A 14,279-nucleotide genomic window follows, 5' to 3' on the forward strand; every position below is an offset into this window, starting at 1 on the left:
CTTTTACTTTAGAGACCTCCAGCATTTTATGTTACCCCATCAATAGTTGACAGAAGAGGCCAGGCATGGTGACTCACAACTGTAATCCCAGCACTTTGGGAGGCCAAGGCGGGTGGATCACTCGAGGTCAGGAGTTCAAGACCAGCCTGGCCAACATCGTGAAACCCCATCTCTAGTAAAAATGCAAAAATTAGCTGGGTGTCGTGGCGCATGCCTGTAATCCCAGATACTCACAAGGCTGAGATGAGAGAATCACTTAAACCCAGGAAGCAGAGGTCACACCGCTGCACTCCAGCCTGGGTGACAAAGCAAGACCCAATCTCAATTTTTAAAAAGTTGGCAAAAGGTTCAAGATGTAACATACTTACCTGATTTGACTTTTCTACTGTACTGCTGGGAACCTCAGTAGTGTCCTTCACAAAAAAGTTATCTATGATGTGTCTCTCTGCACATTCTTGGCTGCAAACTGGGCATCGAATGACTCCAACTGGGAAAGACAAAATTATATCCTAAATTTTAATGCAAATATACTGAGTACTCAACCAGTATGTCATTCAAACTGTAACTGTTCTTTTTCAATGTCCATTCTTTTTAAATTCATACCTGCTGTCACTTAATAAAAGACAATTGTTTATGTAAATATACTAATTTTATCTATACATCACACATGAAATATTAAACGATGCATAAATTCTTCAAAATTTTAAATGAAATGCCTCCCTTCCCCATATCACCATGGGCTAAATGCTTTTACTATTTAGCAACTTCTCTAGCAGTGGTTTTCAAACAGAAATGTACAGAACCACATGGGAGATTTTTAAAAGAACAAGGAGATGGCCGGGTGCGGTGATTTATGCCTGTAATCCCAGCACTTTGGGACACTGAGGCGGGCGGATCACAAGATCAGGAGTTCAAGACCAGCCTGGCTGGTGAAACCCCGTCTCTACTAAAAATACAAAAGTTAGCCGGGCATGGTGGTGTGCACCTGTGATCCCAGCTACTCAGGAGGTTGAGGCAGGAGAATTGCTTGAACCAGGACCCGGGAAGCGGAGGTTGCAGTGAGCAGAGATTGCACCAATGCACTCTAGCCTGGGCTACAGATCGAGACTCTGCCTCAAAAAAAAAAAAAAAAAAAAAGGAGCTAAGGTTTTCTCTAGACTTACAAAATTAGGATTTCTGGAAGCAGAAAAGAGACATGTTCCTTTTGTTTGAAATCTCCGCAGAGATTATGAAATACCATTTCCTTTTAACAAATGCAAATATTATTCCTTCGAACAAAAAAGAATAGTCTTTCATAGTGCTTGGTAAACAATAAAAAATACCAAATGAATTAAAACTCTAATATAAACTTCATGCTGTATAATTTATACTAAGGAAGACTGCAATAAGGTTCCCAGATATATTTTTTAATGAAATGCATAAGAACAAATACAAAGTAATCCAAAGGCCAATTTCATTTGTATATAGAAACAAATAAAAATTTAATTTAAAAAAGTTTTACAATAGCAACAAAAATATATTACGTACTTAGAAATAAATTTCAAAAGACTGTGAAGGTCATTGTGCAGAAAAATATTCAGCTATAATTAAAAATATTAAAAAATATCTAAATCATGAAGAAAGCATGTTCATGATGGTAAAGACGACAATGCTCCCACAAACATATCTATAGATTCAATGCAGCTCTAGTAACAATCCCAACAGAGATTTCAATAGAATTTTGACAAGCTTGTGGGGACATGCCTACCAAATAACAAAACCTACTATAAAGCTATAACAATTAAAATGGTGTGATATTTATAAGGCTTACATAAACATATACTTTATATAGATCAGATGTCTCACTAGAAATCAGTGGGAAAAGGGATGAACTTTTCATGCTGCTGGAACAACTATTGGGGGGGGAAATGAAATTAGATCCCTACTTTATCTGATTCAAAAAAATTACTATTTTGAATAGATAAACAACTATAAAACTTTCAAAGGCCAGGTGTGGTGGCTCATGCCTATAATCCCAGCACTTTGGGAGGCCCAGACAGGCGGATCACAAGGTCAGGAGTTCGAGACCAGACTGATCAACATGGTGAAACCCTGTCTCTACTAAAAATACAAAAATTAGCTGGGTGTGGTGGTGCACAACTGTAATCCCAGCTACTCAGGAGGCTGAGGCAGGAGAATCGCTTGAACCCAGGAGGTGGAGGTTGCAGTGAGCAGAGATTGCACCATTGCATTCTAGCCTGGGCAATAGAGCAATATTCTGTCTTTAATTTTCATTATGCCTTCAGCTACACACAGCTAAGAACTCTAGACATTCTATATAAAACAAGACGACTGTGAAAGGTAGAGACTGCCAATTCAGGACCCAAGGATACACAGAGTGGTAAGTTTACTGGGTTTTCTTTTTGTCTCACATATTCCAAAATGGGTGCTCATAAAGCCAGTAACCCAGAAACACCAAGAGGGGTAAACAAAAAAAGCCCACAAAGGCTTGCTCTCTCTGCCCAAAGAAACAGGAAAGGGGCAGAAAGATTTTAGAAAATAAGGGTTCTACTTTAGCCAAACATTACAGAAAAACACATCCCCCTCTTTTTCTCCAGCAAAGGCCCAGTAAAAGGCCTAGCTGAAACTAGGTGCCCCAACTACCCACTGTTCAGTGGTGTCAGAGAAGCCAGGGCCCCACTCCCCAAAGTATCAGTGGAGAATACATAGGAAGCAGTGAATAGGCATTCATGCCCTTCCCAGTCAGAGAGGTAGGCAATAAAGACCTGATAAGGAGCCTAAACTTCTACCCTCATTCACCAGTAAGGAGGAAGCTCTCTCCTGGTGTCAATGGAGGTAGAAAATTCTAAGTGCAGAAGTCAATGAAATTGACAGCTTAAAAATAGAGAAAAGTCAATGAAACAAAAAGCTGGTTATTTGAAAAGGTCAAAAAATTAACAAACCTCCCTGCATGATTGACAAAGAAAAAGAAGACAAAATTTGCCAAAATGAGGAACGAAAAAGGGGATACCATTTTTTCATTTCATGATACCACCAACCATGCAGAGATTAAAAAGAATAAGAGATACTTGGCCGGGCACGGTGGCTCAAGCCTGTAATCCCAGCACTTTGGGAGGCCGAGGCGGGTGGATCACGAGGTCAAGAGATCGAGACCATCCTGGTCAACATGGTGAAACCCCGTCTCTACTAAAACTACAAAAAATTAGCTGGGCATGGTGGCGCGTGTCTGTAGTCCCAGCTACTCAGGAGGCTGAGGCAGGAGGATTGCCTGAACCCAGGAGGCGGAGGTTGCGGTGAGCTGAGATTGCGCCATTGCACTCCAGCCTGGGTAACAAAAGCGAAACTCCGTCTCAAAAAAAAAAAAAGAGATACTTAAGAACATGTACACACTGGGTGCGGTGGCTCACGCCTGTAATCCTAGCACTTTGGGAGGCCGAGGTGGGTGGATCACCTGAGGTTAGGAGTTCAAGACCAGCCTGGCCATCATGGTGAAGCCCCATCTTTAAAAAAAAAAGAACATGCACACACAAACTTGACAACTTGGGTGTGAAATCAAATTGATGGGGGCTGACCAATTCCTTTAAAAGCAGAAACTACCGACTTACCCAGTATTAAAGGGATAATCTGAACAGCCCTATAACTATATGGAAATCAAATGGTTCTAAGCAAAATGAAATAGGTGTAAACCTAACAAAACATACAGAAGATTTGTATGCTGAAAACTATAAAATGCTGATGAAGGAAATCAGAGAAGTTCTAAATAACCAAAGAAATGTGGATTAGGATACTCAATGCAGTAAACATGCCAATTCTCCTTAACGTGATCTATAGATTTTTTATAAAAAAAAACTCCTAATATAGTCCCAGCAACACTTTTTTGTGGATGTAGGATTGTTTTAATATTTATGTAGAAATGCGAATGCACTGTAACAGCTAAATCACTATTGTAAAAGAAGAATACAGTGGAGGAATCACGCTACTCAATTTACAGACATTAAATAAGCTTTATTTATAAAATAAGCTTATTATATAAGCTACAGTAATCAGGAATGTGTGTTACTGACCAAGGGATAGACACCTAGTTGAATAAAACAGAATAGAGAACCTGAAAGAGACCCGTAGGTAGAGTCAACTGATTGACAGAAACACAATAGCATATTTATGCTAACAAATATAAAATGCCGGTAAGATAAACTGAAGAAGACTTAAATTCCTAGAGAGATATAATGTGTTCATAGACTCAAGATAGTAAAGATGTCAATTCTCTATAAATTGACCTATAGAGGCTAATGTATGCCTATCAAAATCCCAGCAAGATGTTTTTTACAGATACAGACAAGATTATGGCTGGGCACGGTGGATGATGTCTGTAATCCCAGCACTTTGGGAAGCCAAGGCAGGTGGATCACCAGAGGCCAGGAGTTTGGAGACCAGCCTAGCCAACATGGCGAAACCCCGTCTCTACTAAAAATACAAAACTTAGCTGGGCGTGGTGGCAGGCACCTATAATTCCAGCTACTAGGGAGGCTGAGGCAGGAAAATTGCCTAAACCCAGGAGGCAGAGGTTGCAGTGAGCTAAGATCATGCCATTGCAGTCCAGCCTGAGCAACAAGAGCAAAACCCTGTCTCAAAAAAGATTATTCAAAGATTTTACATTGAAAGGCAAAGGAACTAGAATGGCTAAATCAATTTTGAAAAAGAACTGAGAAGAATCTCTATGCTCAATTTTATAATTTCTAGAGATAGTCACTGAGACTGTGGTAACGGGGGAAGGACTGTCACACAGATGAGTGGAAAAAATAAAAAAACAGAACCCAGAAATACACAAGTAAGCCAAACAGATTTTTGATTAAGGTACGGAAGCAATTCAATGGAATAAAAACAGACTTTTCAACAAATTGTGCTGGAACAACTAGATATCCAGATATATAAAGGCAAAAAAAAAAAAAAAAAAAGGAATCTTAACCTGACCTTCGTATTTTACATAAAAATTAATTCAAAGTGGAAAACTTTAATGTAAAACATAAAACTATAAAACCTTTAGAATAACACATTAGGAGAAAATCTTAAGAACTTAGGACTTCGTGAGGATTTCTTAGACATGATACCAAAAGCAATCCATAAAAGAAAAATCTTGATGAATTTGACTTCACAAATTTTAAAATTTTTGCTCTGCAGAAAGACTGTGAAAGGATGAAAAGATGGGAGAAAAATATTTGCAAGCCACACATCTGACAAAGGATTCATAACTATAATACATAAAGAACTCTCAAAATGCAACAGCAAAAAAACAATTGAAAATGGGCAATGGACATAAAGAGTTATTTCACAGATGAAGACATATACACATTCACAGTAGGGAATATAAAATGATATAGCCACTCTGGACAGTTTGACAGTTGCCTTAAAAATCAAGCATGTTTGCCATATGACTTGGTAATCTCACTTCTAGGCATCCCAGAGAAATAAACTTAAGTCCATACAAAAACTTAAACATCTGTGGCAGCTTTATTCATAAGAGCCAAGAAGAGCCAAAATCTTCTCAATACATTAATCATTGGCCAGGCACAGTGGCTTATACCTGTAATCCTGGAGTTTTGGGAGGCCAAAGCAGGAGGACTGCTTAAGCCCAAGGCCACCCTGGGGCAACACAGTGAGACCCCCAACTCTACAAAATTTTTTTAAAAGCTTAGCAAGCTGTGGTGGCATGCACCTGTAGTTCCAACTAACACAGAGTCTGAGGCAGGACAATCATCTGAGCCCAGGGCGTCTGAGGCTGTAGTGAGATGTGATTGCACTACTGCACTTCGGCCTGGGAGACAGAGCGAGATCCTGCCTTGAAAAGAAAAAAGGTTAAATACACTTGGTATATATCCATATCACAGAATACTAGTTAGCAATAAAAAGGAACCATTGATACATACAATAAACTGGTTGGATCTTAAGGGCATCATTCTGAGTGGAAAAAAGCCAATTTCAAAAGGTCACTATGAATGATTTCATTTATGTATCATTCTCAAGATGACAAGATTATAGAGACAGAAAACAGATTAATGTTTTTCTGAAACCAGGGGTTGAGGATGAGGGTGGGTGTAACTATAAAGGGGCGGCATGAAAGAGAACCTTTTTTTTTTTTTTTTTTTTTTTTTTTTTTTTTTTGAGACAAAAAAAAAGGCTAGAGTGCAGTAATGTGATCTTAGCTCACTGCTGTCTCCAACTCCTGGGTTCAAAGTACTGGGAATACAGGCATGCACCAACACACCTGGCTTATTTATTTATTTGTTTATTTATTTTTAAGAAATGGGGTCTTGCTAAGTTGACCAAGCTGGTCACAAATTCCTGGCCTCAAATGATCCTCCTGCCTCAGCCTCCCAAAGTTCTGGGATTACAGGTGTAACCCACCATGCCCTGCCAGGAGAACTTTTTTGTAGTAACAAAACAGTTCTATATCTTCACTGTGATAGTAGTTATACAAATCTACACATGTGATTAAGTAGCACAGAACTATACACACTGATGAACCAATGTCAATTTCCTGGTTCTGATATTGTACTACAGTAAGGTAAGCCATAATCATTGGTACAACTGGATCCATGGGACATCTCTGCAACTTCCCATGAACTTATAATTATTTTAAGATACAAAGTTAATGTTCTGTGAGTTATCAAGAGAGAAAAAAAAAAAAAGAAAAAGAGAAAAAGGGAAAAAAAAGGTTTTTAGCTGGGCACAGTGGCTCATGCCTGTAATCCCAGCACTCTGACAGGGCAAGGTGAACTCCTGAGATCAGGAGTTCGAGATCAGCCTGGGCAACATGGTGAAAACCTCGCCTCTACTAAAAATACAAAAATTAGCCAGGCATGATGGAGGGCACCTGTAAACCCAGCCACTCAGGAAATTGAGGCAGAAGAATCGCTTGAACCTGGGAGGCGGAGGTGGAGGTTGCAGTGAGCCAACTTGGCACCACTGCACTCCAGCCTGGGTGTGTGTGTGACCAAGGTCACACATTAGTGATGCTGAGATTTGAACCTATAACCAACTAACTCCAGACTCCATGTACTGTGTACTACTGTGTCTTATAAAACACAGGTTAATACACCCCCTCATGTCTGACAGGAACAAATTCCATTGGTGTATAATTATGAATTTGACCTAAAGGAATTTAAATCCAAATAAATGCTAACCTAACAGTGCTTTCTTACCTGTAAAATTTGTGTAATTTCTATTCCTCCAAATCTGAGCACATTTGTAGCTTCTTTACACAAATCAGTAGAGAACAGCATCTAGGCTATATCCTTCTAGAAAATGTGTATAACTAAAAAATAATTCTCTAAGAAGGGTAGACATTTTTACTTTAATCATGTATCACTATGTGCTTAATGGCCACGGATATCCATTTCCTTTGGTTACGCAATATTTTTAAATGGTGCATAACCTCAAGTTTGTTTCCAAATATCACCTTTGATGAAGTCTACCCACAACATGCACCTTCCTACACACCTGATCCCCCATATCCTATTCTAATTCTTTTCTTTCTGGCATTTACCATCCTTCTATTTCATTTATTTACGTTCACTGCTTGTCTCAAACAGAAGGTAAACTCCATGAGGTCAGGGATTTATCTCTTTAGTACTTGGCACATACAGTGCTCAATAAATATCTGTTGAATGAATAAAGGAAAAACCCTTTTGTTTTTTATTTTTTTAGAGACAAAGTCTCTGTCACCCAGGCTGGAGTATAGTGGAATAATCATGACTCACTGCAGCCGTGAAATCTTGGGCTCAAGGGGTCCTCTTGCCTCAGCCTACTGAGTATGGCTGGGACTACAGGCACATGCCGCCAAGTCCAGCTAATGTCATATATATATATATATATATATATATATATATATAATTTTTAATTTTAGAGGCAAAGTTTCACTATGTTGCCCAGGCTGGTTTCAAACTCCTGGCCTTAAGTGATCCTCCCACCATGGCCTCCCAAATCTCCCAAATGGATGGGATTATATGCATGAGCCATCATGACCAGCCACCTACCCTGTGATCCACAATTCCAGGAACATTAGAAACAAAATATTATGGCATATTCAAATAATGAAATACTACACAGCAAAGAAATGAATGCATTAAACTATACATATCAACGTGACTGAATCCTCCAAAATGTTAAATAAATGTAAATTTCAGAATACATACTATATGCCATTAAAGTTTGAAAATGGTAAAATCCAAATTAAATATTGTGTAAGAAAGTGCACATAGCTGATAAAACTATAAAGAAGGGACGGGCGCAGAGGCTCATGCCTGTAATCCCAGCACTTTGGGAGGCTGAGGTGGGTGGATCACGAGGTCAGCAGATCAAGATCATCCGGGCTAACGTGGTGAAACCCCGTCTCTACTAAAAATACAAAAAAAATTACCCAGGCGTGACGGTGGGCGCCTGTAGTCCCAGCTACCCGGGAGGCTGAGGCAGGAGAATCACTTGAAGCTGGGAGGTAGAGGTTGCAGTGAGCTGAGATCGCGCCACTGTACTCCAGCTGGGAGAAAAAGCAAAACTCAAAAAAAAAAAAAAAAAACTATAAAGAAAAGCTAGGGAATGATTAACACAAAATTTTGACAGTGGCTATGCCTAGAAAGGAAAAAAGAGGAAGCAGCTCCTCTCCAATACTATTAATACCTTCAAAACCTATTTTTCCCGAACCAGTTTCTAAGGCCTAAGAGGAGGTGAACATGGGTGGTACAAATGAGGCCTCAGGCTCAGTCTAAGACCCGATGGCTACCTTCTAGGGTCAGAAGAGAGTCTGAGGTCTAATAATTCTCACAACCTAATTCTAGTGCATTAAGTGTTATCCCTATTTTACAGATGAGAATACTGAGTGCTATGACTGGTCCATGGTCTCACAACCACTAATGACATGTCATGTGCACACTCTATATAATAAGAATTTAAATGGAGATACAGCATGGACTTTAAAGCTGTACAAGACCTTGATTAGCCCTCCTCATTGATTGCTCTGTAACTCCTAAACAATCTTTCTGAGCCTCTGTTTTGTCTTCTGTGAAACAGTAATACATGGTAATCATGATGATGGTTATCCTACTGAGAACTTGCTGTGTTCTAGTTACTGTGCTCAATATTCCACTTCCATTAGAACAACTCTGAGGCACGACTGTTGTAAGGATTACATCAGTAAATGTACAGAGCAGGTCTAACGTAAGATGGTACCTGGTTAACCTAAACGGTAAGCCCTATACTCTCCAGCTAAAATCAGATGACAATAGCTGGCTCTTTCTAAATCAGGTAGATGAGGACCAGCACAATCTCATCTACACTGATTCTCTCCAAGTATGATCTCTAAGGCTACAAATAAATTCTGAGTCACGGATGTACGTCTGCCTAACAAGGAACAATTGAGACCAATGTTAGCAAATCCCAAATTTACATCTCTACCAGAACTTCATTCCCAAGCCTCAGATATATCTTTTTTCAGTAATAGAAAAACAAAGCACTACATATTACACAGTAAATACAATCATGAGCCGCATAACATTTTTTGTATTTGTTTTTTTTTTTTCTTTTGAGATAAAGTCTCACTCTGTCACTCAGGCTGGAGTGCAGTGGCGTGATCTTGGCTCACTGCAACCTCTGCCTCCCCACGTTCAAGCAATTCTCCAGCCTCAGCCTCCCAAGTATCTGGAACTATAGGTACATGCCACCACGCCTGGCTAATTTTTTAATTTTTAGCGGAGACGGGGTTTTACCATGTTAGCCAGGATGCTCTCAATCTCCTGACCTCGTGATCTGCTCGCCTCAGCTTCCCAAAGTGCTAAGATTACAGGTGTGAGCCACTGCAGCTGGCCGTTGCATAACAGTTTTTAACTAACAATGGATCACATATATGTCAGTGCTACCATAAAATTATAATGGAGCTGAAGGCTGGGTGTGAAGTTCTCCTGCTTCAGCCTCCCAGCTACTCAGGAGGCTGAAGCAGGAGAACTGCTTGAACCCAGGAGGCTGCGACTGCAATGCGCCAAGATCACGCCACTGCACTCCAGCATGGACAACAGAGACTGTCTCAAAAAAAAATTATAATAGAGCTGAAAAATTCCTATCACCTAGTGAAAGCTGTGGTAATATAGATAATATTGAGGTGCAATGTATTACTCGTGTTTAGGGTGATACTGGTATAAACAAGCCTACTGAGCTGTCAGTCATATAAAAGTATATAGCAATGTTCTAGGCCCCCTTCATATGCACTTATCACTTACTACCTGACTCACCCAGAGCAACTTCCAGTCCTGCAAACACCACTCATGATAAGAGCTCTCTATACAGGTGTACCCTTTTTTTAAAAAAGATTTTTATACTGTATTTTTCTAGGTTTTAGATATATTTAGATATACAAATACCATTGCGTTACAAATGAATACTACAGGATTCAGTACAGCAACATGCTGTACACATTTGCAGCCTAGGAGCAACAGGCTGTACATATTCACTTGAGGTATAGTAGGCTATACCACAGAGGCTTGTGTAAGTACACCCTATGATATTTAGACAGCAAGATTGCCTAATGACACTAAGAGACCAATGGACGATGGTATCTCAATGTCTGGATGAAGGAAGTGACTCTTTTCACACACTATCCCGGCAAGAGTAGAATACTGGGGAAACATAAATCAACTTCCCTTTTTTTTTTTTTTTAAGATGGGGTTTCACCATGTTGGTCAGGCTGGTCTTGAACACCTGACCTCAGGTGATCCGCCCGCCTTGGCCTCCCAAGTGCTTGGATTACAGGCATGAGCCACCACGCCCAGCCCAACTCTCCTTTTTATAAGAAAAAATATGAAATCACAAAGGCAGACAGAGAATCAACTTCAAAGAGAAATATTAAAACAAATGAGCCAGTATAGTTTCTATAAATTGCTTCTCTTTGTCAATACCAACAGGAAAGAATATGTGCAGAAAACAAGCTGAACAATGAAACTACCTGTTTATTAATTAAGTTGGAGCAACTAACACTTCCAGTGTCATATTTTTTTGCATTTTAAAGAGCTGTTTAGGTTTGATGCTCATTACCCATCTAAATCTAATTGACTGTGTTTGCTGAAATCATGAAACATGTTTAGATAACTGTAGTCAAAAAACATGACTGACTGGGGCAGGTGTGGTGGCTCATGCCTGTGGTCCAAGCACTTTGGGAGGCAAAGGCAGGTGAATTGCTTCAGTTCAGGAGTTTGAGACTAGCCTGGGCAACATGGCAAAACCCTGTCTCTACAAAAAGTTTAAAAAGTAGTCAGGTGTGGTGGCATGAACCTGTAGTCCCAGCTACTCAGGAGGCTTGAGATGGGAGAATCACCTAAGCCTGGGAGGTGGAGGCGTCAGTGAGACAAGACTGCACCACTGCAGTCTCCAGCCTAAACAATAGGTGAGACCCTGCCTCAAAAAAACAAAAACATGACTGACACAATAGCCCATAAATTATATACCTACAAAAGTAAGCGGACTTAAAATGAACCTACTAGATTCTGATTTTATTCCTTTTTTTTTTTTTTTTTTTTTTTGAGACAGTCTTGCTCTATCACCAAGGCTGGAGTACAACAGCATGATCTTGGCTCAGTACAGTCTCAACCTCCCGGCTCATGCAATCCTCTCGCCTCAGCCTACTGAGTAGCTGGGACTACAGACATGCACTACCACGCCTGCATAATATTATTTTTTTGTGAACAGACAAAGTCTCACTACATTGCCCAGACTGGTCTCAAAGGATCCTCCTGCCTCAGCTTCCTAGCTGGGATTACAGGCATAAGCCATGGTGCCTGGCCTTATTCCCACCCCCCCTCCTTTTCTTTTTAAGACAGGGTCTCACTCTGGTTGCCCAGGCTGGAGTACAGTGGCATGATCTTGGCTCACTACATCCTCAACCTCTCAGCATCAGGTGATTCTCCTACCTCAGCCTCCTGTGTAGCTGGGACTACAGGCCTGTGCCACCATACCCCACTTAATTTTTTGCATTTTTAGTAGAGTCAGGATTTCACTATGTTGTCCAGGATAGTCTCAAATTCCTGGACTCAAGCAATCCACCTGTCTCAGCCTCCCAGAGTGCTGAAATTACAGGCATAACCCACCACACCTGGCCTCTTATTCTTTTTTTCTACAAATGAAATATTTCAAGCTTTTGGGTTTTGAGATGTGAATATGATTTGTTATCTCCTTTCTGTGAAGTTTTGGTTTCTAAACCTAAGCATAATGCAGGGCTTATGTTTCGACACTGTGGGCTAGGAATGGCTGGCACTTCTTTGATTGCCTAGCTCAAGAGACGTATGTGGACTTAAAGTCTCTTATTACACACTGTAGATCACAACGCAAGTGAATTTAATGACAGGGTCATGAGATGGATCACCACCAGCAAAGCAACTTTATTCCAACATCCACAGCAGACAACAGAGAGGCTATATATAATGCAAAACAGCACCATCCGTGGTCCTGTCAATACCACTAATGATACTGAGTCTTACATACATAAACAACAAAAACAAAAAAGAATAAGTGCTATCTACTGGAAATCTACTTCAAATATACAGAGGTTAAGGGAAGAAAAAAAACAGGATGCTAACAGATACACATTCAAACAATAAGCATATGTACAGGGCAGTTCTCCAGGTGGCCTTGAATCAAGCCAGTTCCCTGCCCCACCCCACACCTTTGTGTAACTGTATAACATGCTGAGAATGAAGCATCCTGAGACAAGGAGGAGCTGGTGGGAAGAGCCTCAGTTTCTGTTCCTGTCATTTCCTCCACCCTCAAACAGGATGTCCTTCAATGCTTTAGCCCGATGAATCATGGTACCCCTGGGACATAAAACCTTCTTTCCTGGGCCCTCAGCTATGGGGCCACAGAGAAGAGACCATCCACTCTGAGCAGCTTTCCCAAGCCTTGAGGGACTGATTTGCAATGAAAGCTAGGCTTCTCCTGTCCCTTGCTGCCTATCCGTGGGTAATAAAACTGGGCTTCACGTAACTTGTTGTGGTTATGAATGTTTTGACTCATTGGACTAAGGCAAGTAGTAAAAATGCAGTCCAAGATATAGTGGGCTAAAATGGTAACCAGTACACAGTGAACATCCTTCATAATATGAAACCAGAAGGACTTAATACTCTCAGACAAAGCACACTTCAGAACAAGGACTAGGTAAGAACACTGAGTGATGATAAAGGAGTTAACTCATCAAGCCATAATCCTAAATACATAAGCATCTAATTAATAGAGGTTCTGAAAAAATAATGTGGAAATTGATACAGCTAAAAAAACAAAAAAAAACCCAAAAAGACAAATCTACATTACATTTGTTGATTTCAACTCTACCCACTCAGAAATCAATAGAGCAGCAGACAGAAAAATCAGTAAGCATGAAGAAGAACTGAACAAAAGAATCAAACCTGATCCAAATGAAACTTTAAAAACAATGTGAGCAGGCCAGGTATAGTGGCTTACGCTTATATTCCCAGCACTTTGGGAGGCTGAGGCAGGTGGATCACCTGAGGTCAAGAGTTGAAGACCAGCCTGGCCATCATGATGAAACCCCATCTCTACTAAAAATACAAATTTACCAGGCATGGTGGCACATGCTTGTAATCCCAGCTACTTGGAAGGCTGAGACAGGAGAAGCGCTTTAACTCAGGAAGCAGAGGCTGTACCACAAGATCACACCACTGCACTCCAGCCTGAACAAAACTCCATCTCGAAAAAGAAAAAATGATAGAGAAGGCATACTCTTTAAGTACGCATGGGATATTCGCCAAGATAGAACATATACAGGAAAACAAAATGTGTATAAATTTATAATTAAACCCATACAAGGGGCCGGGAACAGTGACCACACCTGTAACCCCAGCACTTTGGGAGGCCGAGGTGGGAGGACTGCTTGAGCTCAAGAGTTCGAGACGAGCCTGTTCAACATGGTGAAGCCCCACTCTACTAAAGATAATCAACCTGTTGTGATGGTGGGCGCCTGAAATCCCAGCTACTCAGGAGGGTGAGGCAGGAAGATCCCTTAAATCCGGGAGGGACAGGTTGCAGGGAGCCAAGATTGCACCACTGCACTCCAGCCTGGGCGACAGAGTGAGACTCTGTCTCAAAAAATTAAAAAATAGGCCGGGCGCGGTGGCTCAAGCCTGTAATCCCAGCACTTTGGGAGGCTGAGGCGGGTGGATCACGAGGTCAAGAGATCGAGGCCATCCTGGTCAACATGGTGAAACCCCGTCTCTACTAAAAATACAAAA

General features: G+C 40.7%; 1 protein-coding gene across 3 annotated transcripts in view; it reads right to left on the reverse strand.

Annotated features, from left to right (window-relative positions):
* The window catches only part of TRIM24 (tripartite motif containing 24), a 119,027-nt gene that overhangs the window by 69,997 nt on the left and 34,751 nt on the right, over positions 1 to 14,279 (reverse strand). For all 3 annotated transcript variants that reach the window (XR_004268220.1, XM_032275871.1, XM_032275870.1), the window contains exon 2: positions 369 to 487. Coding sequence is in view for 2 of the 3 variants with exons in the window: in XM_032275871.1 (XP_032131762.1) it covers positions 369 to 487 (119 nt within the window). In the remaining variant the exon portion in view is untranslated. The remainder of the gene's footprint in view (positions 1 to 368; positions 488 to 14,279) is intronic.

The sequence above is a fragment of the Sapajus apella genome, unplaced genomic scaffold (genome assembly GCF_009761245.1).
Source record: "Sapajus apella isolate SASKATOON/1434 unplaced genomic scaffold, GSC_monkey_1.0 scaffold7, whole genome shotgun sequence".
Classification (NCBI taxonomy): domain Eukaryota; kingdom Metazoa; phylum Chordata; class Mammalia; order Primates; family Cebidae; genus Sapajus; species Sapajus apella.